The sequence below is a fragment of the Clinocottus analis genome, unplaced genomic scaffold (genome assembly GCF_023055335.1).
Source record: "Clinocottus analis isolate CAN_PGR_092001 unplaced genomic scaffold, fCliAna1.0.p SCAF_20, whole genome shotgun sequence".
Classification (NCBI taxonomy): Eukaryota; Metazoa; Chordata; class Actinopteri; order Perciformes; family Cottidae; genus Clinocottus; species Clinocottus analis.
The window spans coordinates 15,157,944-15,184,570 of NW_027175932.1; the positions used below are offsets into that span (position 1 = coordinate 15,157,944).

Genomic DNA, 26,627 nt, shown 5'->3' on the forward strand with positions numbered 1-26,627 from the left:
TTTAAATGCCAAGAACTTCAACTAGATAGGATGTCTCTCTATTGCTCTCTCTATGATTGTCAACCATCTTCTTTCTTTCTCCCACTCCCCCTCCCCTCATTGCAGAGCACAGAGCCCCAGTTGTTGTAATTATTACATCAAACTGTTTTATTTTTTTTGCAGTTGCCCCAAAGAAAACACTTTTCTCATTTTGCTGCCTTTATACTTTAAAAGGAGGTTTTCTCCATCTCCTCCCTCCTCTCTTGCTGTTTTCTTGTTTTCTCTTCTTTGTGTGTGTTTATTTGCAAGTGTGTGTGTGTATGTGTTTCCCAGCATGCCCCACATATCCAGCTCCGCTCTCCAGTAGCATCCTGGGAGGTTTGCGTCGGAGCCGAGGCAGCAGTATTTTTAAACTCGCCTCCTACCCAGAGAGGAGGATCTGAGCCATAAATTCATCAGCACATGACACGTTTGAGTCCACTGAGGAATTCTAAACACCTCCCACCTCTACAAGCTTCACAGGCGGCAAATTAAGACATTAATGCAATACTTGAAAACGCCAGCCCTCACGATCAATTGAAGTCTTTGGTTGTATGAAGCAGTGGTGTTAACTACTCTCCGCTAACGACAAAATTTTAACAGATAGCAAGCTGTGTAATTTATTTTTTTTTGCTGCTATATTCCCCACAAATATATTGTAGCAATGCAAAGCTCTACTTTGAACTTTCAGTGCAGCCCTGCTCAAAAACAAATATACTCACAGATCCACTCTGTGTTCTCAGTATACAAGAAGAGAGAATACTCTCCACACCAGGACAGTCTCATGTGTGAACTCAATTCATAGAATGATCAGTAATGGAGAGCTAATACTTCCATCTATTGAAATCTTTGAGTATATTCTGAGATCAGCGTTCTGCATTAACTTCACATGTGTTCCACAGTCGTACTGACAGCCCATTCAAAAGGATTTCCTGTTTCACTTCAAAGTCAGTCTAAGAGCCATAATAGACTTTAATAGGATGTGTTTTAGTGATTTATAAAAATGTTACGTTACTGACGATGTCATAACCTATATCCCTCAGTTAAGGTTAACCAGTCTATGGAGCAAAACAGTTTTTGACCGTTGTGCAAACTGAGCACTGAATGATTCTTGTAACTTTGTTTTTTTTAAGTAACCCTTTTGAAATGGGGTTACTGCCTCTGAAGACTCATTACGTCTCAAGCTCATTGCCCATACACAGACTGTAAGAGTAGTGGTAATAAGAATTACCAGACGGAGACAAGATTGCCACTACAGTCAGCATCTGCACTTGTTTTTCAGGTTTTTCCTATTAACCATACAGTTAAAAGTTAAAAACGCTAGATTTTACTTTGTGTTGAAATGAATGATACTTCTACATCAATCAATCTACTGAGGAAAAAAGCTGAAAAATAATCCAACATCCTTTCCAAGTAAAAGCAAAACTCTCAAGTCTTAAAGACCTGAAGACTTGTAACTGACAAAAAGGGTCAAATGCTTTATACAGCAGCATCCTGGCACAACTGATACTTTGTACTCTGTACTCAATATTAATGCATGTGTACAATGACGTAGTTAACCAAGTGTGTGTCCTGTGGCTTGAATAAAAAGTGGAGCACTCTAACTGGTATTTATGAAGCATTGTATGTCCCTCCCAGGGAAATGGAAAGTAATTTCCACATGAGTGAAGTGCTCAGCGTTGTTGCTGTTTTTCACTTCGTCCCTGTCACATGATGCAGCCTGTCACAAGTGAGCACTCAGCGAACTGCCCTTTGAATGGAGCATAAAAAACACACAAGGACACATAGGGACATGGCCGCCACGCTGGAACTCCGTAATATAAAGTGACACATGGCTAGATATGGTACAGTGGAGAGGAGGTCTGTGTCCTCCGGCCTGACATATCATCTCAGTGCTTCACCTACCTCTGAGCCACACACAAACACGCACACACACGCACACATATGCACACACACACTCACACACGAACACACACGCACACTCACGCACACACACCCCTGCTGCCTTTTACAGCTGGTCTCACATCCTCTAGTAGGATAATAAAGGTTGAAAGTAGATCAGTCAATGACACTTAACTTTCTCTTCTTTCACTATATGTAGTGTGTGTGTACATGTTGTGGTCCATTGTGTACAAATATGCATGAACTTGTACCATCAGATTGAAGTTAACCTTCCATGCGGAAAGGGTTTAAGTTAATTTTGGTAAACGAAATGAATGAAAATGAAAATCTACTTCAGAAATCATCCATCACACTGAAATAGTTGTTGCTTTTTCACCATCAAACTTATTATTGCGTGTAACTGTGAGCAAGAACTGCCAAGACTGACTTGCATCTGCTTCCTCAGTGGTGCGTTCAGGATGCTGTGAGGCAACTAAAGGACAGTCATAGTATGGGATGGCACCTCCAAGTTTGTACCGCCCATTGGTAGGCTGACCTGGGGTTTATGCCTGTAATATATTGCATTATGTTGTTTCATCTCATGTCATGTTATGTCATGTGTTATGACATGTTATAGCTATAGACTGTATATAAGAAGTGGACATATTCACTGTGATGTCACACATTGGTTTGTGGATGACCTTTTTGAAGCCTCAAGTTCAAAGATTTGGCTGTCGCCATCTTAGCTTTTTGCAACCAGTGAATGGAAGTTACTGCGGAGTTACAGTATGTTATTTTAGAGTTAAGTTACTGTGGAGTTACAGTATGTTACTTTAGAGTTAAGTTACTGTGGAGTTACAGTATGTTACTTTAGAGTTAAGTTACTGCGGAGTTACAGTATGTTATTTTAGAGTTAAGTTACTGTGGAGTTACAGTATGTTACTTTAGAGTTAAGTTACTGTGGAGTTACAGTATGTTACTTTAGAGTTAAGTTACTGTGGAGTTACAGTATGTTACTTTAGAGTTAAGTTACTGTGGAGTTATGTTACTGTGGAGTTACAGTATGTTACTGTGGAGTTATGTTACTGTGGAGTTATGTTACTGTGGAGTTATGTTCAACCCTCCAATCCTTAGATAAATGTGACAAACAACAGAAATGATATAGGTTAATGCAGCAGAAGAAGAAAAGGACAGAGAAACAAAGATACGTACAGCAGTATCTGGATACAGCTCAGTGGAACACATATCCTTATAATGATCATTTCATTATGTTACTTTCCTTGTTTCTCTCTTCAAAATAACTGCTGTTCAGCACCTGACTCTAATCAATTCAGATGTTTACGTCCTTAAACACACTATTGTGTATGTGTTCACCTTTATCTGCATTGCTTGATGTTGAGTCCCCTTAGACATAAAAGTAAAGGTTAGTAAATATTCAGAGTGATGGATCATCCATCTGAAGCAACACTGTTAAGCTGATCCAAAACTAGTGGCTCAATGGAACAATATCCAAGCCACAAGGATGCTCTTAGTAAAATGGCTATGTCATCTGCAACTGGGATAGGATTTGTACAGAAACCGAAGCCATGGAGCCACATTTGTTAAGCTGACACATTCAAAGGTAAAACTACTGACAGCAGCTCGGTCTTATTACTGTAATCTGTAACCATCAGTTGCTTCAAATCATCTGTGAGACGACAACAGCTCTCTGCTCACATTATAAACCATTATTCAGCATTTCATTTGAAGAAAAGGCCTGAAATGTATGACGGTAATGAATGAAAACATCTTGAAAAGACTTTTGCGTGATGTTAAAGCGTTTCTACACAGACTCTTGCCTTCTCTCTCTTTCACCTGCATAACGCTTTGTCTCCCCTCAGCTGTGCACCAGCCATGACGCTTTTTTCTTCTTTCCTGAGGTAATTCACTGCGAATAACGTCATCATATTGGGTTGACATCTTCATTAAACCTGTCTAATTGAAGAGGTGAATTTGTGGCTTGGGTTGCAGGGAGGAACCAGCAGAGGAGAGGAAAGAGAGATGAGATAATGAACGAGGGGAAGGAAAAGGAAATGATTACCTTCACAATGAGCAGCGAGTGTGTGCTGACCTAAATCACAGAGATTGAGGTGCTGTCCTTCAGGGTGACAATAGAGTGCCTGGCAGTTATAAGAAGGATGACAGCATTTGTTTTGTTTGGGTTTCCTGGCAGAACAGAGCAGCATGTAATGATAATGGCATGTATTGTGTTTAATGCTTGTGTACTTGCGAGTGTTTGATCGTCAAATGGGGCCCTGTTTAAAGATGTACGCCTCATTGTATGCTACGATGTATGTACATTGTATGCTACATTTTATGGACACAATGCCACTGTTACCTGCCCTGAATCCAATGGGTCCTGACAGAATTTTGAGGTCGGGCCATTCTGTTTCCTTATTTATTTATTTTTTAAATTAACCAGCGTTTTACATATTGAGGTCTATCCTCCAGAAGATATAGACCATCTCTTGATTTCTAATCAGTGAGAATGATGTGCTTGATGTTAAAAGATGAAAGGACAACCGTGCTCTACGACTGACCCACATTCACCCCATGTGGGTGCATGGCATACACACGGCACATTCCTAAATGTGAGTCATGTCAGATGCCAAGGAGCACTGACTAAACTGTAATTTGACCAGACAATTTGACAAATGTAAAATTGTCTCACAGCAGATAAAAAGCAGTCCAACATCAGATATTGAATCCTATATAGAGGACAAGTCTAGTGTATATTGTCTCCATATGCATTTCAATCCCATAAAAGACCCAAACCAACAATGTGTTCTCTCTCTCTCTCTCTCTGTGGCTCTCAGCTCCAGGCCCATTGGTTCTAACTTAAATAAACCTCACAGATATCTAGTGTCCTTAAAAAAAAAAAAAGGCTTTGTAATTTCATTTACTTGTTGGCTATAAAAATGTAAGACGTCACCAGACTTTGCTTTAATGTAACGGGGTGAAAGAGGGTCTCCTCTACCTACAGGGACTCAGGCTCAGGCCTTCACTAATTGCATACTGACTTGAGTTACACATTGAGAGCCAAAGGTCTAGAATGCACCTCAAACCTTCTGAAATGATTTGAACATACAGTATTTAATCTATCTGTAATGCTTGGTGGGCTTTTTTAACATCCGATTAAGTGTAAATGGTGACATCACTGATAATGCATTGACTGACTCTACTGCATCATACGTTAGTGTGTGTGTGTGTGTGTGTGTGTGTGTGTGTGTGTGTGTGTGTGTGTGTGTGTGTGTGTGTGTGTGTGTGTGTGTGTGACCAAACACTTGATCTAAAGTCTTTCTTCCTGGCTGAGCAGACAAGCAGGAGGAGAGGAGCGGGGAGGAAGATATTTCAGTGTCAACTGAAGGTGAAGCTGAACATTCCCTCTATCACTGGCACAGAGGAGCATTTTACAACAGAAGCTCCACTGCCGGCTGATTAAACTACTAACACCCATATTCTACACTCCAGCTTAGTGTGGTGGTGGGAGTCATACAGGCAGACAGACAGACAGACAGACAGACAGACAGACAGGATTTCTGCTCCCTGCTTCTCCCCTTTAAATATATGTCTCTATATCTGTGTATGTGTCTATTCACTCATCAGCTGATTCAGGTGCTTCAGAATAGCTGTTGATTAAAACACCTTGATTTATCTTGATTTATTAGAATACTGATGGAAGTTTTAGCTTTAAAATCCAGAAATGAGGTTTCAACTAAACTAGCAGTGGATAAATGAGAGCAAAGGGATGTCCTGTTGTTGTTAATACACAGATTATGATATGTGTATTAACAACAAGCTTATTTATCCATCTAATTTACTCATCCTGCTGGAGAGGTCACATGCCATCATGGCATGTGACCTCTCCAGCAGGATGTGTAAGAGCTCGTGTGCAGTATCACCACAATCTCAAATCACATGTCTACAGAACATGCTCACGTTCTCATGCTAGATGAGTCTATTCTGGACATTGTCTTCTTGTCTTTTTTGTGACTTCAATGTGGGCCAGCCACTCAATAGTATAGTCAATGCAGCCTGTATGATGGGATAAGTATTGTAAAGGTAAAAAAAATAAGTTCTAGTCTGGTTCTCATGCAGAATGCAGCTGAGATAATCGTGCAGATGAACATCAGGAATGTGGAAACATAGATGGGGAACTTACATCTATGAAGCTCAATTATACTTAACTAAGAGTGTCAGCTTGAAACACTCACAGGCAGCGCGTCAGTTTGGATCTGACTCTTGTTCATCACAGCTTTATTTACCAATAAGTTCACTGCTGTTCTATGCTTTGCTTTACATGTTCCATCCACTGACCTTTTCGACAATATTCTGCACATTCCATCTGGTTTCAAACTCTGTGCAGCTCTCTTCCTTAAAAAAAAATAAAAACTACAATATATATATATATATATATATATATATATATATATATATATATATATATATATATATATATATATATATATATATATATATATATATCTTGTTTCTTTGTGTATACAGTATGTCATTGCAGTATTTTTGTTCAGAGGCAAATTTCTTGTATGCAAAAACCTACTTTGCAATAAGCATGTTTCACATTCCTTCTCCAACTCTTAACATAATCTTGAAATATTATTAAAACATGAAAAATTCAGCCAGCGGGGTAGTAAACTGAGCCGTTTACAGGATGCCCTGTTCCAGAGGTTGTATGAAAAGTGGAAGGAAGTGCTTCACAATGTCAAATATAACGGTCCAATGGATACTGTCTGATGTATCTGATGGGTCTTTTTCATTTAATCATATCTCTTTAGAGTAGAATTCAACCATTTTTATAGTCCTGATAACTGTTTGGTATTGCAGTCTCCACTATTATGTTCACTGTAATCCTTGTGAGGCTTATAAAATAAATGCCCCTCTATATTTAAGTTTTTAAGTGTTAACATCACTCAGGTCTTTGACTGCCAAATGCTCAGAAGCAGATAATGAGATTGTAAGCAACTCATTAGACACCAATAATACTGAGAATTAACTAACCAGCTGAACTTGCTAACATACGCTGAAACACGTTTGTCTAAACATTGACAGATAATTCAAAAGCTATAACTAACAAAATTACGATGTAAAAACAGTGAAAGGTGTCTCTAGTGAAGAACCTTTGATAAAGCGAGAGTTCACCACCTGCTGAGCAGCAGACACACAGTTCGAGACCAGCTGGTAAACATAGTGGAGCATTTAGCAGCTAAAGAGACCCAAAGCAGAGCTAAGAGAGAGAGAATGTTGGACCAACCGGTGACACAAGCACAAAGATGATGATGTTGCTCTGTAACTGCCAACAAGTGATGATAGGTCAACGTTGACTCAATACAACATCATCAACAGTCTGGAAAAGTCACATGTAGATGTGAAAGATCCTGCAGAAGTCAGCCTCAGCTAAAGGTTTTCCGTTGCCTGAAACCAAGAGATCCAGCACTCCATGTCAGATGAATGCAATATTCCAAATAAGTAGCAGTTCAACATAACACCCAGCAAGCACGTCTGCTTATACTGCACAAAATGTGTCCAGGCCATCACATCTACCATGATCTTACTGTCCCACCACGACAACAGTTCCTGGTACCGCTCAGTAGAAGTTAACTTCTCCCCCTCGGCTGTCGAGTTTCCTGTTTCAGAGTGTTAAACAGACTTTAGTCTTTACAATCCCAAAAGGTATCTGCATGCAAGGTGTTGGAGTTATAAACAGATAAGCTGCATGTTGTATGTCGATGCACGACCAAGACGAGATGTGAATCTTCAGACCAGATAAACAAAAATGAAAGCTGCTGATATCTCCTGCTCAGCCTGCGGTGCCCAGCACACGGTGTCCTGCAGCTGTAGCACTGTGGATGAATAGTAAGCAGTGAACTAAACAAGCACATTAAGTCAGTATACAACTGGAGCTTACCATGACCACGGGGCATGCTGGAAACACCGGACAGAAAGGAGACAGATGTGTACACCTGCTGCAGCTCTCTGCTTGAGTCTAACCAGGAAGTGAAAGACTGCTGTTGGTCTACTCTGTTTTAGCTCTTTCTCCTCTCTCTGTCTCACACACACACACACGCACAAACACACACACGCAAAAACACACACACACACACACACACACACACACACACACACACACACACACACACACACACACACACACACACACAATTGCATTGGCTAACTGGGTCAGTTTGTAGCCGGTTTCTGGAAGAGGCTGAGGGATGCTCAACTGATGACATGTTCGAGAGAAAAAAAGCCCCCATAATGCCTCTGCTGCTGCAGGCATGACTGGCTGCCATGACTGCACACACCAGCATAGTGATTTAATGCAGGAAGCTGCAGGGAGAAGAGGCGCAGAGGGAAGAACAGTGCATGAATGTGTGCCCCTAAGAAGATGAAGAAGCTGCCCATCTATACAATGAATTCAAACCTCAAAAACATTGTGTGTGGTAGACCCAAAACTGCATGGAGTTTAATTTATTTTCTGTTGATCATTTATGTTTTAGGAGCGCAAAGCTGTTTCACACCAAACACCCATTTCCATGTTGATAGATTTGTCTGGACATTTATAAAAACTGATTTTGTGGGCTCGTGGAAGCTGGGATAAGATGAAGAAGGTAATGAAGCTGATGAGCTAAAACTATATGTCGGTCAAAGAATGGGGCGAGCAGATATCTGGTAAAGTTAGCATTATAATTGTGGTCTGATTAGTTCATGTATTGAGGAGTTAATGTCAGCTGATATTCACAGTGTGGAGTAGACGCAGCCACATTTTCACCCATTTTCACACTGATAAGAAATGGTTGACAGTGTATGATTTGCTCTAATGATGTTCTCCTTACACTAAATATAATGAATATATATATATATATATATATATATATATATATATATATATATATATATATATATATACACACATTATATTTAGTGTATGTATATATATATACATTATATTTAGTGTATGTATGTATGTATATATATATATATATATATATATATGAATAACACAACACTGGTGGTCAGTGCTGGCATGGCGGCAGACTGATGGACAGTTTACAGGTAGAACTGCAGAGGAATCTAAAAGGAAACAACCCGTTTAGAGAGTGTGTGGATGGAGAGGTGTGTATCTGTGTCTGGTGAGAGAACGAGGTGGAACAGAGAGGGCACTGTGCTGTGCTGCCACAAGCACTCCTACTTCAGGATGTTGTTGTCATGGTTACCACACATACTATATCAGTACTTTCTCTCTCTCGCTCTCTCTCTCTCTCTCTCTCTCTCTCTCTCTCTCTCTCTCACACACACACATACACACACATACACACACACACACACACACACACACACACACAGAGGAAGCAGGGAAGAGACAGAGCGAGACACAAAGAAAAAAAACGTTGTTTGCTCCAGCGATGGAGGGAGCAAGAAGAAAAGACAAACTGCCAGGGCGAATTCATCTCCTCATCCATCGCCTCATTCGTACATCCAGCCATGCTCCCATCCTCCCATCAGCCCCTTCAAATCGGTGACAAACCAAAAACATCAAACACACTCGCACACGATCTATCCCAGACAGTGCACACAGCTCTTATTTATTTAAATGAGTGATAGGGATCCTTAAGATGTGACAGTAGAGATGCAGCGTGACATTCAGAAGGCTTGGACCAACCGACTGAGATGGATGGATGATGTCACAGAGAGGGCAACTCTCGTTCATGACTAATGCAATAAATAAAGTGGGGAGAACATCCCTTTAGTTACAGGACAAGGCCACGAGCTTCAAACACACATGCACGCACACGCACACGCACACACACACACACACACACACACTCTCTCTCTCTCTCTCTCTCTCTCTCTGGCTCTCTCTCTCTCACACACACAAATATGATCTTACTTTCAAACAAAATTCAAACAGCACCTCTGCAACTATACCAAAACCACTTGCAGCTGGTCTCAACAACACATGACAAACAGTTCCTGCTAGAAAACACAACAGGAAACAGGCAGATACACTGAAAGCAAATGTCTTACCTGTTGAGGAGGAGAGATGCAGTCGTACAGCAGATGGACATGGAGAGAAAAGACAGAAAGACAATCTGTGAGCTGCTACGTTTAACTTGCTGAACAGAGCAGTGGGCAATATGACAGTATGTATACACTATTAGCCTTCATCTGAAATCCTGAAAATCAGGAAGCTGTAAATGGTAGAAAGGTTGTAGTTTGGACATTTCACCCAATGTATCAAAAATAAAACCTAATTTAAAGGACATAAAATAGAGAAAAGGGGTGAGGGCAGAGAGAGAAAGAGGAGAGAATGAGGACTGCTGAAGTGTCAGTTTGTCTTTTATCTGTCATCCTTATGTGTCTTCTTAATAAAGTCATCTTCTCCTACAGTAAAGGTCAGAAGAGAAAGAGGAACCAAGAAATTATATTCTCTCCTAGCAAACTTCCTAATAAATGGACTCTAAGCCCTGTACACTACATGTCAACATTCACCCATCACACACACACTTTGATGGCTTTCCAGCTATCTGGGATCAGTGTCTTTCCCAAGGACACTTGGACATGTGACCTGTTGACCTCCTGAGCCACAGCCGCTTATTGTACAGTTCACATGTATGAAAACAGAACGTCCAAGAGAAGGGACACCATCATCTTTTTAAAGATAAAAATATAACATTGTCTATCTCAATTCTTGTCTCTCAACCTTCAGAGGGGCTTATGCATCAACACTTTATTACTTCTATTAATATACATTTCATTGGATGATGAGTGGCAAGATGTCTGGCTCAGCTCATCTGGGTTTATGTGGAACTGAGATCCACAGAGAGGCTCAAACACAAGTAAATATACCATCAAGCATGATGACCAGGTACATCATTTTATTCCTACACAGCCAGTCAACAGATAGCGCTTGGCGAGCAGTATGCAGAGCATCTGGTGGATCTGATAGATGTTTAGTGACGTTCACGCAGAGTTCATCACAAGGACCTTTAAGTCCAAGCCTGAAAGCTCATTGTCAATATGCTGTGTTTGGACTGGGCCTGTTGCAGATGAGGTATTAATCTAATATGTCCTTGTCCCAGGAGTGCCACTATGTGATGTAGAAGTAAAGTAGCCAGTAGATCATGTTGTCCATCTATGTTCTACTAAGAAGCTCTGGGAGAGTGCCAGGTCTATATTTACTGCTCTGTGATTCTGCACTTCAGCTCTTCCCTCACACACTGAGGAGCAGTAGAGCTTTGTCCCCCTCTTATGGTCACACACTAACACGACCACCACCCGTCTAAAAAGAGTGCACAACCTTTTGTTTCAAGGGTTCCAGAATATGTCAATTAACGTCTGACCCTGAAAATAAAGTCATTGTCCCCCATCAGAACCAGGATTCTGTGAGGGGAAGATGGTGATCTCCTTCTTTACTTAGGTTTAAATGAATGAAATAGGCTGAATCTGAAATTCTCTCTTCATCAAGGGAGCATTTGGAACCCCTCAGGGTCGTCTGATGCTCTATGGAGTGCTGTTTGGGAAACACTAATTCAGGCATTCAGACTTGTTCAGATAATAATTTAAATATAGTTTCAGGACTTCAAAAACAGCCTGAGGTGAAGTGCTTTAAAAAAACAGGAGGAACGCCGGCAGCAACTGATGACACAAGGGACAAAAGCTCAGGGCGAGCAAGGAGGGAAAGAGCAGAAGAGAAAGTCTGACAGAGAAAGAGCAGCGAATAGAAATATGTTTTAAGTTGACTTTGATGTGCTGCTTTGAAGCTTTTTAGAGTCAGGAGAAGAAGAAGAAGAAGAAGAAGAAGAAGAAGAAGAAGAAGAAGAAGAAGAAGAAGAAGAAGAAGAAGAAGAATTAAGAAAGGATGTGCTACAGGTTTGCATTGGGAAGGGCTGCGTCAGTGACCTTTTGGATCCCTATCATCACTGCCAGGTTAACGTGAATCACTGACCTGGCCAAGAAATAGTTCAAACACATAAACCCCTGAAAAAGGTCCCACATTTCTGTTACACTGTGTTAGGAAGCTTTAAGTGTGCTAGTAGGTATACTCTGAAAATCTCTGCTGACCTCCAGTGTTTTTTTTATGCCACCTTTCTGCAGTGATGTGCAGGTGTTCTTCAGGAGCCACAACATTACCGTTGGGCGTGATTACAGGTGCAACATTACAAGTGCATTACAGACCGCGATTAAACACAAAGCAAGGAAAGAAAAAGAAACCCGATAGATGGGAAGACCGTACAATCCAAAGAGAGGGATCCACATCACAGCAAGGGAGGCTGGTCGAGGGTAAGAAGGGCAAGATGGGAGGAGGAGACAGAGGGTGGGATCTCCTCCTCCTCCTGTGAGTGTGTGATGTGTAGCAGCCGAGCGTGCAGTCTTCATTATGGGCCGTAATTAAAAGAAGACAAGAGTGGAAAAGAGCCTAATACTCTTGGCTGCGTTCAGGGAGAGCGCCGGGATCAAAGCCCGCTCAGACACGCTTCACCAAACGCGCCCAGAACCGGCAGCATCCACAGCTGCCTGCCGCTCCACCTGAGATCAGTATGAAGAGGAGGAGGATAAGCTGCTGGGAAGAGGGGAGGGTGAGACAGAAAAAGAAACTCAGAGTGATAAAAGAGCGGGAGGACGTCTCTGCTTCAGCATCAAGAATCAGAGATCTTTGTCTTCTGGTGGAAGTTAGGACAACCTTACCTTCTCACCACCTTTTCTACTTGCACAATAGAGTAGACATGAGTTAAACACACGCAAGCTAAAACATAGTGTGCATTCAGGAAACCTACTAATTCACATCTAGGGTTTTAGCTAAACTTTTAGAATTGCTGACTTCATTTAAATGATTTGTGTTGGCACAAACCATTTAAAGGGCCTTGAGTACCTTGTAAAGGGCTATACAATTAAAATGTATTATTGTTATTACTACTAATTTCTTAAATTTTCTAAAATTATCTTCAATTTGGTGGCATTTATGTTGCAAACCCGTTCGCTTTAGCTGTGTGTACAGTGGTGGGGGCCAAACTCACCAGTCTCCATCATTAAGGTTTGATGGATGACAGGAGTAACGTCTCCAGTGTTGCTTTGTTTTAGTCTAATATAACTTACGGTTTGTCATATTCTGCTCTTAAAGGCTGCACAACGTAGTTTTATCCGCAGTGAAAAGATGCTCTGTATGGCGATAAGTACAATATCACTGATAGGATAGTGGTGCTGGAGGTTTATTCAATGGATTTTCTATACTTTTTACAGCTTGTGGATGAAAGCTGACCCGCAGTCTGTTTGTGCGTGTTGCGATTGTTCTGTATCTCCTTCCCGACGGAAGGGGAGCAAACAGTGCATGCCCAGGGTGGGTGGGGTCTCTGGAGATACAGCTGGCTTTCCTACAGAGCCAGCGTACAGGTCACTGAGGGGGGTAGTGTGGTCCCAGTGACTCGTTCTGTCATCCTCACCACCCGCCGCAGGTCTCTCTCTCCTGTTCTCCGCTGTGCAGCTAGCAAACCACACAGTGCAGCAGTAGGTCAGGAGGCTCTCGATGGCTGCCCGGTAAAAGTTTATCAGTAGGTGTTGAGGAAGGTGAGCCTGCTTCAGCTTCCTGAGGAAGTAGAGCCTCTGCTGGGCCTTCCCCACCTGGTAGGAGATGGTTTTGGACCAGGTGAGGTCTGATGAGATGTGGACTCCGAGGTATGTGAAGCAGTCCACCCTCTCCACCTCCTCTCCACGTACACAGAGGGCAGCGTGCTCCACCCGCCTTGCTCTCCTGAAGTCTATTGTCATTTCTTTTGTTTTTGTTGTGTTTAAGTCCAGGTTTTTATGGGAACACCACTGTGTCAGATGTTGGATCTCCTTCCTGTAGGCTGTCTCGTTGTTGTTGGTTATCAGTCCTACTACAGCAGTGTCGTCTGCAAATGTGACAATGGTGTTCGTAGGGTGAATAGCTGTGCAGTCATATGTGAAGAGGGAATAGAGAAAAGGACTGAGGACGCACCGCTGTGGTGTTCAGGTGCTTAGGGTCAGAGTGGTTGAGGTCCCCCATCCAGACACACTGGGGTCTGTTCCTGAGGAAGTCCAGCACTCATTTGCACAGTGACTTGCTCAAGCCCAAGTTGCTCAATTTTTGAACCAGTTTGTGTGGGATTATTCCGTTAAAAGCAGAACTGAAATCAACAAACAGCATCCCTACAAAAAACAACAACAAAAACCCCCCACTTTTAACACTTTTATTAATCCCCATGGGGAAATTCTTCTCTGCATTTGACCCATCCTTGATGAAGGAGCAGTGGGCTGCCCTGTGAGGCGCCCGGGAAGCAACGAGGGGTTAAGTGTCCTGCTCAGAGACACTTCGACGTGTGAACTGTTGTTGTGATCCAGGTGTGTAAGGGCTGCGTGAAGAGCTGTTATGATTGCATCATCTGTTGATCTGTTTGTCCGATAAGCAAACTGTCGTTGGTCAAGATCGGCAGGGATGACAGTTTTAATGTGGGGGAGAACTAGTCTCTCGAAACATTTTGTGCAGCTGCTCTAACACCCATAATCACAAAATCTTTCGTGATCGATAGTTATTCAAGCATTTCAGTTTGGTTTGCTTCTAGAGGTACATAAATTCATCTGAATTTCTTATTCTATTCAATCTCCATATTGCCTTCGAGTAAGAAGGAAAAAAGGGCAGTGGTTTATTGTCACTACAGTGGCTTTAACACCATTGTCGGTTTGTCCTGTGAGTTCCACTGTTCAACACAGAAACATGGGAACAAACTGACATGTTGCAAACACACAGACACACACAGCGGAGTGAACAGTACTTAAGGTGTTATTGTGAAGCTAAACTTAAACATGTGGCCTTCACAACACTGTCAGCTTGATTTTATGATTAAAGACTTTCCACAAACCAAAGACCCAAACTAGAGTTGATTGCTGAACGTCTCATAGAAATGTTCTTGAGCTATTTATCCTTCTCAGGACAGAAGAACAGAAGAGTCTGTTTATGTTTGTTACGTTGGTGGAAGAGATATGAGGGCCATTGCAGAATACAGCTGCTGCCGACAGTGCTGGTGACCTATCGCTGCTGAGGTAACCGCTGATGCTCGTTAGCTGGGAACATGCTTGCAGTCAGTCACAATAACTCTCTGAGATAGTAAGCGTGCTAACTGACAGTTATCTCCTTGCTGCCTGAAGCGGTAGTCCACATGAGGTTGAGGAAAGGTTTCATATAATTTAATGACGTGACAGTCAATATGATTGCTTCTATTTCATTCCCCTAGAACTGAAATTTGCATGATAAAGTTCTCCAAAGTTGAGCTCAATGCAACAAGTTTTATTCACACTTGTCGCTGTGTTTGTGGCATTTTTTCAGTCTTCATTTATCTGGTTCTGCACATGTCTCTATCCTTATTTTTGTCCACAAAGCTTTATTGTTTGTCCAACTGAGGAAACGGCTACATATGAGCACAATATTAGACCTATTTGAATCACTGGGAGCAGAATTTAAAAAATGTGGAACCAGGCTAAGCCTTATCTAATGAGTAAAACAACGACCCAAACTGTCAGATCATCACTTAGTGGTTCCACTTTGACCTACCAACATGCCAATTGCATTCATGTTCCATTTTACCTCCCAAAAAAGGGATTTATTTTGTTTAGCTAGGTGTTGCTTGGTTTTTCAGTTGTCTGATAATCTGGCTGCTTGTCCTTTTGGATGCGGTGTTATGATGTCACTGTGTTTCAGATCACTGGAAGGCCTTTGATGAGTACAATGTTAACAGAATGGGAAACAATTATGACTAATTAGCAAAGATCCAAGTAGTAATAAACCAGAATTATCATTTAAACACAAATTATAGTGAATGATCCAAGCAGTTTGCACTCTACTTCTGAACCACAAACACTTAAGGTAAGGTAGTTTCTCTTAGTTTGACCGATGCTCTGTCTGCTCTTGGCAGTGCAGCATAATGCTGTCTTGAATACAAATGCCTGTGCATTCATTACATCTGTTGAAGAAAGTGGATCAGATTCTGACATGTACTTAAACAAAATAAATGGTTAGGAATATTATTCCCACTCAATATGACAAAGCTATAATGTTGTTCTGTTATGCACATTTTCCCACAACAGCTCCTGAGGGCACACAGAGGAGGAAGAGCAGCAAATATTCCTACATCCATCAGCAGCCTGCACAACACTCCATTATACATCAGCACTTAACAGTGCACATAAACCACTACTCTTAAGTACAGGGAGGTTTTTTCATCCACCTTTCATTCATCCAGAGAGAAAGGAGAGATTTCTTTCCCCAACTCAATTCTCTCAGAATGACAAAATAATCTAATCCGGATCAGTTTATTTGGTTCAGTCCATTAGAAAAGTTAGTAATTAAAAAGTAGTAGTTCTGTGGCTGAGTGCGCGAGCAGGGTTGTCCTTTAATCAGAAGATCGGCGGTCCAATCCCCAGCTCCACAGTGCAATCCCGGGCTTCGCTAGCCCATGTCGATGTGTCCTTGACACAAGACGCTTAACCCCAAATTGCTCCCGCAGGCTATGTAGGCAGTGTATTTGTCAGTATGATTGATGCGATAGTCCTGATGCCGCCTGTAGGGCAGGTGACACCGTCAGTGTATGAATGGGTGAATGACATGTAATGTGAAAGCGCTTTGAATTGTCATCTGAGGAGAAAAGTCCATTTTAGCATTTAAGACAACATTAAGAACCCTAAAACCAGCATCATGTCCAACATCATGTTAACGTGCCTCCTGACGATAATATTTATTCAGTACTGCAGTTAGTGACATTGTGGGCTCCATGGTAGCTCTGACAGCTTGGGGCGGGGCTTAGCGTAGGGCCACTTAAGATTAGGATAGGCCATTAGCCTGTAAATCCTGAAAGAGATTTTGTAAGTTTTCGCAATTTGTGTGTGTGACCATTTTAGGTTTAAACTCTGTGTCTTCTAAGAGCAAATCAATTATTTTAACTGACTTTTGATTACACATGCATATGGCACAAGTTATTCTGTTAGTTTGTCTTCAACAACCTCCACCATAGAGTTGTTATGACACATATTGCATTGTTATGCTCAATTGCATCTCGTAGACCAATCCAATCAACACCTGGACAGTTAATGCAGAGAGAGCACAGAGCTTTTCTGATTCACTTCACCAGAAAAGTTTGAAGTAGGTGCAGTAAACAGCTCATCTGCTGCCTGCTGGGCTTTGGCCCTCAGTATTACAACCTGGGAACTTAAACTTTTACCACCTCACATTACTCATCTACGTTTTGTGTCATAATGCATAATGATATTTGAGCTTCCCTTAACTGTAATTGCTCTGGCTGCTCACTAGCCAGCTTAGCTTTGATCCTAAAAATGTTCCTGTCCTCCTTGACGTTTTGTTAATATAACTTATTCCAATTAGTTTTTAAAATAGCTTATTATGCTGTATTTGAAATTGAGAACATATGTATTGCCTCCACGTGCCTCTCAACGTGGTGACTGCTGAGCCAGCTGCTTCCAGCTAACAGCGCTAACAGTGCTTACAATTACAATAGTCCTGACTGAGCTAACGGTGTTAACCTGAGGGGAACTCGAAGTTGGGCGCTACTCTTGAAACACAGACCCTATCTTGTTTACCATGCTTTGTGTGACTTTTGCCATGTCATCTACTTTCATATCTATATAATAATATAGTGAAAAGGTCACGTTGTTTTATTTAACACTAAATTGTTTCCTAGAACGTGGTGGCAAAATAAGTTTTATCAGTAAAGTTTCAACTCAAAGTCCATCCATTCAGGAGGCATCCAAATCAGAAGCCCGAACTACCTCAGCTGACTCATTTCGACATGGAGTAACGCCTCAACCCCAAGTTCCCTCCTGATGTCTGAGCTCCTTACTCTAGCTCGAAAGCTGAGCCTGACCACAGAAAAGGACAAAGGCCAACCCTTCTCTAGGAGCTTGGTTCAAGAGCCAGTGCTGTGCGTGGAGGTGAGCCCACTTATATATAGCTGGTACCTCTCCACCTTCTGCACCGGCTCTGGCTCTTTCCCCGCAGGCACTGTGACATCACCCGCCCTAGAGCTAGTCTATGCTGGCGGCAATCGGCTTGACCGGGCCACTCAGCCCGCCGCCGGTCTATGTAGCACCCAACCACAATGCTTGTCCCTCCGGTCACAGGGTGGCTGCTCCATGTTGTTTCTTTGGCTCGGCCACCAGTCGCTTGCCGGCAAGGTCCCGTCCATATCTTCTTCACGTGGACTACAGTTGTTTGGGGTGCTCTATTCATGTTTGGAATATCATATAGAGAACGCTCGCCAGTTAAACACAGTACAAACAAGGCACCCCAGAAGAGAACCTTGTCTGTACTGTGTGCGGTCTTACACTCTCACAGCACACAGTTAATAACAGCCGAAGGGCCAGGAGACATTTACATAGTGTACGCATGTGGAGTATGTGGGACTAAATTACATGAAATGCATAAACTAGAGAGATGTGACGTGAAAATGCTTGGGTTGTTGGTTAAGGTTTGCATATTTACTCTGTAGAAAACCAGGATGAAAGGAGGGAAAAAGGGGAGGGTTTACAGCAGCCAAAGGGTCTCAGCTCTCAGTGGATTTTATTTTTCTAAAATTGCAGTCGAAGTAAAACTTTACATCATTAAGCAAACTTTTTCTCTCGTTGGTACTGGAGCGTATGGGGTCTGGCAACCCAATACAGTATGTCCTCTGCACGTGTGTGAGCGTGCAGGCCAAAGGATGTTGCAGACCCCGATAAATAGGTGAAGTTTGAACAACCGGCTTTGCATTCAGTAGAGGCGGACAACTGTAAGCTTTAGTTGTGTGATCGCATGCATGAACAGAGCAGACTGCTGGAGAGAAAAGAAGGAGGGAAAGGAAGCTGGGAAAGAAGAAAACTACAACACATAGAAATACATCAGTGGGACTGATTACTTTGTGTGTATGTGTGTGTGTGTGTGTGTGTCTGTGTGTGTGTGTGTGTGTGTGTGTGTGTGTGTGTTTGTGGTTAGATGGATGTGGGAATGTAGGCGTGGATTTGGTTGGAAGTATTATGAGTTTCCATAATGAAACACACATGGGTAGACCAGTGTGAAAACACACACGCACACAGTGTCCCTGCTGCAGAATGAAGACCGCTAAGCGGGAAACACAATCTCCATCCTTATAGGATGAGGGTTCATCTGACTGCTGAGGGAGAATATTCTACATGAGATAGTCTTATCAAAAATGTATAGGTTAGGAATTTCAACTCTAAAATGTCAGTGAAGGGTCAAAAACTAAAAAGAAGAAAAAGAAAAAGTGACTTCTGTGTAGTTCTCAAGGATCCGTAATGATATTGTTTGAATTAACATTAACATTATGTCATAATTAGCATATTAGCATATATATCATATATATATATATATATATATATATATATATATATATATATATATATATATATATATATAATATAATCATATATAACATATACATTCTGGTTCCTAATGTCTTATTTTTCTGGTCTTTCTTTATATTTATCTTTTTATATCTAGCTTGAAAAGAAGGACGAAGCGCAAAATCTGGCGTCAAATTTCATGTATGTGAGAATGTACATGGCCATTAAAGCAGATTCTGATTCTGATATACATTCTTGCGTTATGCCCAAATAAATATTGTGAGGTCAAAAGGTGATGACCCCAAAAAATGAATCAAATCATGAGTCCAGTTGGACATTTGTTCCAAATTTGAAGAAATATCCTCCAGGTGATCCTGACAACGGAGGAGGAGGTGTGGCGTTAGAAAGAAGACTCTACTGCACGGCTCCAGTCTACATGAGCTGCTGATAGGACAACACAACTAAACCTTTGGCCCAACTCAGGGTAGTCAGGTTGCATTGTGGGTAATACAGGCACCAGGTTTTGACAACGACAAACAATGTGAAATATAAAATAATAATAATTATAATAATAATAACCTTATTTATATAGCACTTTTAAAAACAGAGTTTACAGACTTGCAAAGCATAGACACGACCCAAATGGCAGCAAACATACAAGACCATACCCTAAAAGCATTTAACACAACCGAACCAAACAGATAGACAGTAGAAAACAAACAAATATATAAAATATACAAACAAAACCATAGGGACAGAAGAACTGCACAATAGATCATAAAAGATTTTTTCTCGGGTTCTGCATTAATTGTCTGTCTTAAACGGCCCCCATCATGTGATAGAGGTGCAAAGGCACTTCATACTGGTTTGTGTTGCTCTGTGTCTGCTGGATGTGTGAATAGGAAACTATTTGTTACCAAGTTCACCATCTTAACTTAATTAGGTGATACTACGTCACTGTTGTATTTACAGCTTGTTCCATTTCGCTCTTTAAAGCTCCGGTGAGACAGGTGGTCAGAGAGTGGAAACAGGCCCATTTCATAACAACATAATTAATTAACCAGTGTTGTTCCGATGAAACCATCACTCCTACCAACCACAACAGTGAGCCTCTTAGAACATACATGCATACATGTATGTTTTAAGTATGGTCTATAGTCATGAAAGCACAAGTGACCCCATAGCACAGGGCAGCTTTGAACAGTCCGGGAAAGTCTTCTGCTCCTTTTTCACCAACTCCATGTACGATACTAAAGCTGCAGCAGAATCTTACGATGCCTTTCTCTGCACCCTCAAGGCAAGATGTAACAGTGCATCACATTGTGGTCTTTCTTCAGAGCAGAACCAAATTGTGATGGTCTCCACTCTCAACAGAGCAATGCCATGACGGTCGGCTTAACATGTGTGGTCACGCATACAGTACAGCCAAGATGTCCAACAGTATGGAAATTCAACATTACACATCAAAGCTGTTCAGAGTAGCACTGAGCTTCTGCCTCAGATTTTCGGTCAATGCACTTCATCTGGATTCACTTAATATTCCCAGAGGACCGTACCCAATTTATGAAGAAATATGTAAGTTAATAAATTTCATCGCACATCGGCAGAGAAAATAATGTAACTGTGCCTGTGATGTAATATATTCTAATATATTGTGCACAGAGATCAGCAGTATTTCTGTTACTTGTATTTGAAATACGTATTTCAGTTACTTTGAGAATTTTGTAATTTGTATTTGATAGGGTCGATAAAAAAACAAATGTAATTTGTTACAAAATACTTTAGAGTGGAGTAATTTTGTATTTAAAATACTCCAAATACTATCTCCACGAATAATAAAAAAAACAAAAGCGAGTCTGTCAAGATAAATATTGCATCTGAGTGTGACAGACGTCAACTAGCTTGATGTATAATTTATGTCTGGGTCTGGCTACATAGCCTATTTTATTATACACATGGTGATGGTTATAATGTCAAGCTAGCGATCAATGCTAACATGCTAATGATGCTAGCTTGCTGTCCAGGCTAATGCATAGCTAGGCTTTAGCAAATTAACCAGTGGAGTAGCTAGCTATAGGATTGGGAGCTTGAACGGTAATGATAACCTTATAAAGAGACGTCTGAACATCTAATCTGACACTGTATTACAAGTTATGCTGTATCTTCTCAATGTGAATGTCATAATGCAATATCAGATAATCTATCAGATAGCAGATAATCTACTTCAGTTAGCCAGGCTTTGAGAGTAGATTTCCATTTGTTAAAAATAAAAAATGGTTTGCGTGACATTATCAATCAAGCTGTTGTCTTTAATAAGCTTTGCTTAGTTACACTGACGTTCTGTGACTGTTCTTCCTTTTTTGTGGGGTTCACCAGAGCTTTGTGTACATTATAAAGCCAAAACCTGAATGCTCTGTGATTAAAAAAGTATTTCCTGTAATTTAAATACAAAATACATGTATTGCATTTTGTTACATTTTCTGGGACTAGTATTTTGTCTTTTATTTTGATACATTTATTTGAGGGGTATTTTGTATCAAAATACATTTCGATGTATTTTTGCCCATCTCTGATTGTGCAAAAGGAGTTCTGCACCGCTTGGACCACTTCAACATATTCCAGTTTGACCACTTCTCTACTGTTCACTATATTCTTATCTTTATGGCAACACAGACAGCACTTTGATTCAAGATTATAGGTTAGCAGCATCTCAAGCCATACATTATGTTCCACGCACATGTAGTAAATTCACAATGTTTTGCTTTACATCATGTGTATGCATGTCCTGAACTCAGGGTTCTATGCTGACATCAGGGTTCTCTGCTGACCTCAAGGTTCTATGTTCTGACCTCAGGGTTCTATGTTCTGCTTTCAGGGTTCTATGCCCTGACCTTAAGGTTCTATGTTCTGACCTTAAGGTTCTATGTTCTGATCTTAGGGTTTTAATGCACTGACCTCAGGGTTCTATGTTCTGACCTCAGGGTTCTATGTTCTGACTTCAGGGTTCTATGCTCTGATCTCAGGGTTCTATGCTCTCTGTTTTGTTTATGTTGTTATTGCCTTCATTGTTTCTGACCATCTAACATGCCTGTTACCCATTAAAGCGCATGTATACTTTACATTGTACAAATACAATGTAAAATATATAATCATATATGTGATTTGGATGTTGATTTCGGCAACAGTCAAAGAGCTTAGAAGCATTCGGTTCACCCTTAAAATATAGTAAAGTCTTTCTAACACTTGTCATAATATGAGTATAGATCACTTGAGGTGAAAATGAAAAGCTCTGCGTCCGGTCACATGATGTCTACAATCTTTAGTGAGAACAAGGGGACATAGCTCTGTTTAATAACAACAATAATAATCAATCTACATTTGCTGAATTATTTCGTGGTTCAATATATCCTGCTAATAGCTGTGATTTCCCTCACTGTAATGAGGACTTCCTGCACATTCAAGTGCGGTCTGCCACCACACCATTAGAGGTTATTCAGTGCACAGTAATGGACAGCAGACTGCGGGAAACAGAGGCTCTGACCTCTCCTCCCCTCAGTGCTGCCTGTCTGTAATCATCATCTGGGCATCGACACCATCATTATGTCACTGGCTAACAACCTCAGCAGTACCAGCCACAGCGCTCTGTGGCTTGGAAAACTATTCCTGCTCTAAATCACAAAAAAGAGTGTCCACCAGCTGACGGAGATGCCACGGATTATATTTCTGTGTATTGACTCAAATCAAATGAAAGAACAGTATGCTGTATATCATGAGTCAGTGCGCTCCATCCAGAGGAGTTTGGCATCATCAGCTTTCCATGTTATTCCAATCTTATCTCTTTGAACTATGTTTAAATCAATTCTGAGAGTGATGGGACATTCTGGTAAAAGAACAAAAATATTTTTTTAGAGAGCAATAATCGTGACAGATAATCCTGGTAGTGATCGGGTTGGAGACAAGGCAGCCAACGGAAATCGCTGACTCTAATTCTCTGACTGAATACAATTGCACTAAGGCGGGGCTATAATTCAATACATCTTTAATGGAATCACATTGTGATGAAATCATATATCTCATAATTTTGCACTTAAATTCTTATTTGAATTAAAACTAATTTATTTGTCAAGTCTATATTCAGAGTATACAAAAATATGCTTTATTTCATTGAGACTTTCTATTTATTGAATAACCAGAAAACATGCTTTATCATGTCATATATTGTTATTGTGATATGAAATGACTAATGAGTGGTAAGGCTGGACTTTTTGCCCAGCCTTAATTTGCAGCACATTATAACACACTATACGATTAGTTTGTGCATCATGCACTCAGATATGAGACACAAATACAGTGCCATAACACCAACAATGAAATCCAAAGTAAAAAAATAAGTACACATTAAATATCAGCAAATAGCTAGAGAAGTTAGGGTTCTGAGCAAATTAATGCGGGTTAGTCGGCTCACCACTTTGGTTCAGACTGAAATATCATCTACTGGATGGAATTTGGAAACACAATGTGGCTTTATAACTGACTTTTTACCTCGCTTCAATAGGAGGTTGGTTCAGAATGAAATATCAGAATGACAAATTCTGTCATTAAAGTTTGATCAATTGCAATGGATTTTTTGACGTACTTTCAGGGTCTCCGGAGGATGAATCATAATGACTTTGGTGATGACATTCCCATCGGCCTCAGCTAGCACTATCACACACTAAGATGGTGAACATGGTCAAATGATATAATGAGCCTAATATAACTTCACAAAGCTGCTACCTGTAGACTCTTGTTTAGGAGTTTAGTTTGTAGTCAAATTCCATTCACCTCCATCTTATTGTGAAGGAGACATAAAACGTACCACATGCAGTATTGACGAGACGAACAAACTACTCCATGTCAGTAGTGCATACAGTACTTGATAGATGTTAGTTCCTGTTCATCTGTCCTGTGTAACTTTAAGGATTTTTTCGAAAACTTTTCTGCACATACTAACAGCACTGTCCTTTTGGATTCTCTCTCCTCGGGTGAAATGCAGGTTGTAAATGATGTATGAAGTGAAAGGCATCTCATCTGTCACCACTGCTAACTCACCGACCAAGAGAGGCTGCACATCCTGCAGGAACCAACACCATTTCATCAACCAATATAAAGAAATTATTTAATGTAGTTCAATTCAATGTAAAGATGCAGACAATTATAGTTTGTAATACAGATGAACAATTAATTTTTTATCTTGACAAATTCAGATGTGAAATAAGAAAAGTATTTCTGTTACGGACTCATTTCCTTCAGTCTCCTTTGTTAACACAGCCAGACAGCGATATTATTACAGCGATTATGCCATCACACAGAGAATAACGTCCCGTAGAAAGAGCAGGTTCATGTTTTTGACAAGCGGTTCAATATTTCACGACTCAGTGTGGATGAAGTGGAAGAGATTCCCTCTTTGTAGTGTTGAGAGCCTTTGGAGTTGGCAAGCGTCGCAGCACTGATATATTCATTCCTCTGCTGGAGTGCGACGGAGAATTCCATCGAGTTGTGAATTAAACATGTGTGGGACAGAGGCTGGAGAAAGACAGAAAGAGAGAGACAGACAGAAGCTGAAGCTTCATTCAACTGTCAATCTAAACTTTTAAAAACACTGTAGTGAGAATATGTCATGTAGAGTTTTCATTGTACTCGTCTGATCACTGGATGTAGACTGTGAGTATCAGTCTGACTTCAGCCTTGTATTTTTCTTCTGCTATCTATTTTACTAGTCACTGCTTCCTGTGCGGGTGAATGTAGCTCAGGGGTCCGTCAATCAGAGGATTAGCGGTTCGATCCTCAATGTGTCCAAACACTGAACACAAAATTGCTCCCGTAGGTTGTGCCATCAGTGTATGAATGGGTGTGAATGGATGAATGATGAAAGCTAGTAAATGGTAAATTTACTAGCTTAGCACAGTCCAGAATGACTGTGATTGGTTTAAAGAACTACACAAAAGCCGGATTGCTATTCTCCACTATAGCAGATTGCTAATGAGCAGCTTCTACAGTGCTGACACAGTGCTGTGCAGATAGTCATGGCTATGTGAGAGCACCATTATAATCACACTAATCATGAAAGGAGTTCATTTTCAGCTAATCTGCTTCATGCACATGAATACAAAGAAAAACACTCAAAAGTACCAAGTGACTATACAACCACAATGCATTTACACAGGTAGGGAAGTGACAGGTATGTCATTGCTGAGAGGTTGTGGTAATAACAGTTATTATAACACTGAAAGGTTGAAACTAAAGAGCCAAAGTAAGCAAGCAAGAAGACAAAAAGAGACAACAGAGAGAGGACAAAGGCAAACCGAGTGGTAAGTGAAATGCCACGCTAGCTGGTTTGTTAGTGATGACAACTGCATTTATTACAGCCGCAGCCGACAGGGAGCAACACATTGGACAATTTCTGTCACACCTCACAGTGAAAAGTCCCTCCACAGGTTCCGGACTTGGGATGGCGCTGTCAGACCTCCTGTCACTGCAAATTACATGCTCGCTAGCTAGTTAGCTCGCTAGCTAGTTGTTCATTCCCTAAACACTCAGACTTGGGTTGCTGATATCAACTTTTAGATTAACCTTTTGAAAATGGGTAGTAGTAATTGAAGGTAACAGCAATCCTGAATTTAGACAAGACGAGAAGGATTTGGCATGACTCAAGAATACAACAACGAACAGAGAATACGCTTCTATAGAAACTAACTAGGAGTGCACTTATTTGAAAAATGTAAAAACTATTGTCAATATCAGTTTTGGTACAGATACCACACGCTACCTGTGTGAGACTATAGTTTGGGAAATCCATAAATGGCCATGCCATCAGTAGCAAAAATAAATAAATATGAGACCGATCTGACTTTTTAAACTGGCCGATCGATTTGCTAATCTAAATGCAGACTGTTTGATTACATGCACACATGCACAGACACGCACGCACGCACGCACGCACGCACGCACACACACACACACACACACACACACACACACACACACACACACACACACACACACACACACACACACACACACACACACACACACACACACACACACACTTCCAAAACAGGAGATGAACTATGGTCTTGTTATGTGTGTATGAGTTTACGTTCGAGATATGCCTAGCATTCATCACCAGGGTGGCCGTCTCTCGTTTTAACCCTGTGGTGACAGGTCCATTTGGTTGAGCATCATGACCTCATTTCTCTGAACTGTGCAGGTAGAAACATAACATTCCCACTGAACCGGTTTTGTGGCCGCTTAACCTGAACAAACAA

General features: G+C 41.0%; 1 protein-coding gene across 12 annotated transcripts in view; it reads right to left on the minus strand.

Annotated features, from left to right (window-relative positions):
* Window positions 1-26,627, minus strand: part of LOC137791243 (pleckstrin homology domain-containing family A member 5-like) — a 167,350-nt gene that overhangs the window by 88,516 nt on the left and 52,207 nt on the right. The window contains exon 4 of one of the 12 annotated variants that reach the window (XM_068585966.1): window positions 24,512-24,885. The exons of the other annotated variants lie outside the window; for them this stretch is intronic. Coding sequence (XP_068442067.1) covers window positions 24,864-24,885 — 22 coding nt within the window. The 3' untranslated portion in view covers window positions 24,512-24,863. Of the gene's footprint in view, window positions 1-24,511; window positions 24,886-26,627 lie in introns of those variants that run through there. 12 annotated transcript variants of the gene reach the window in all.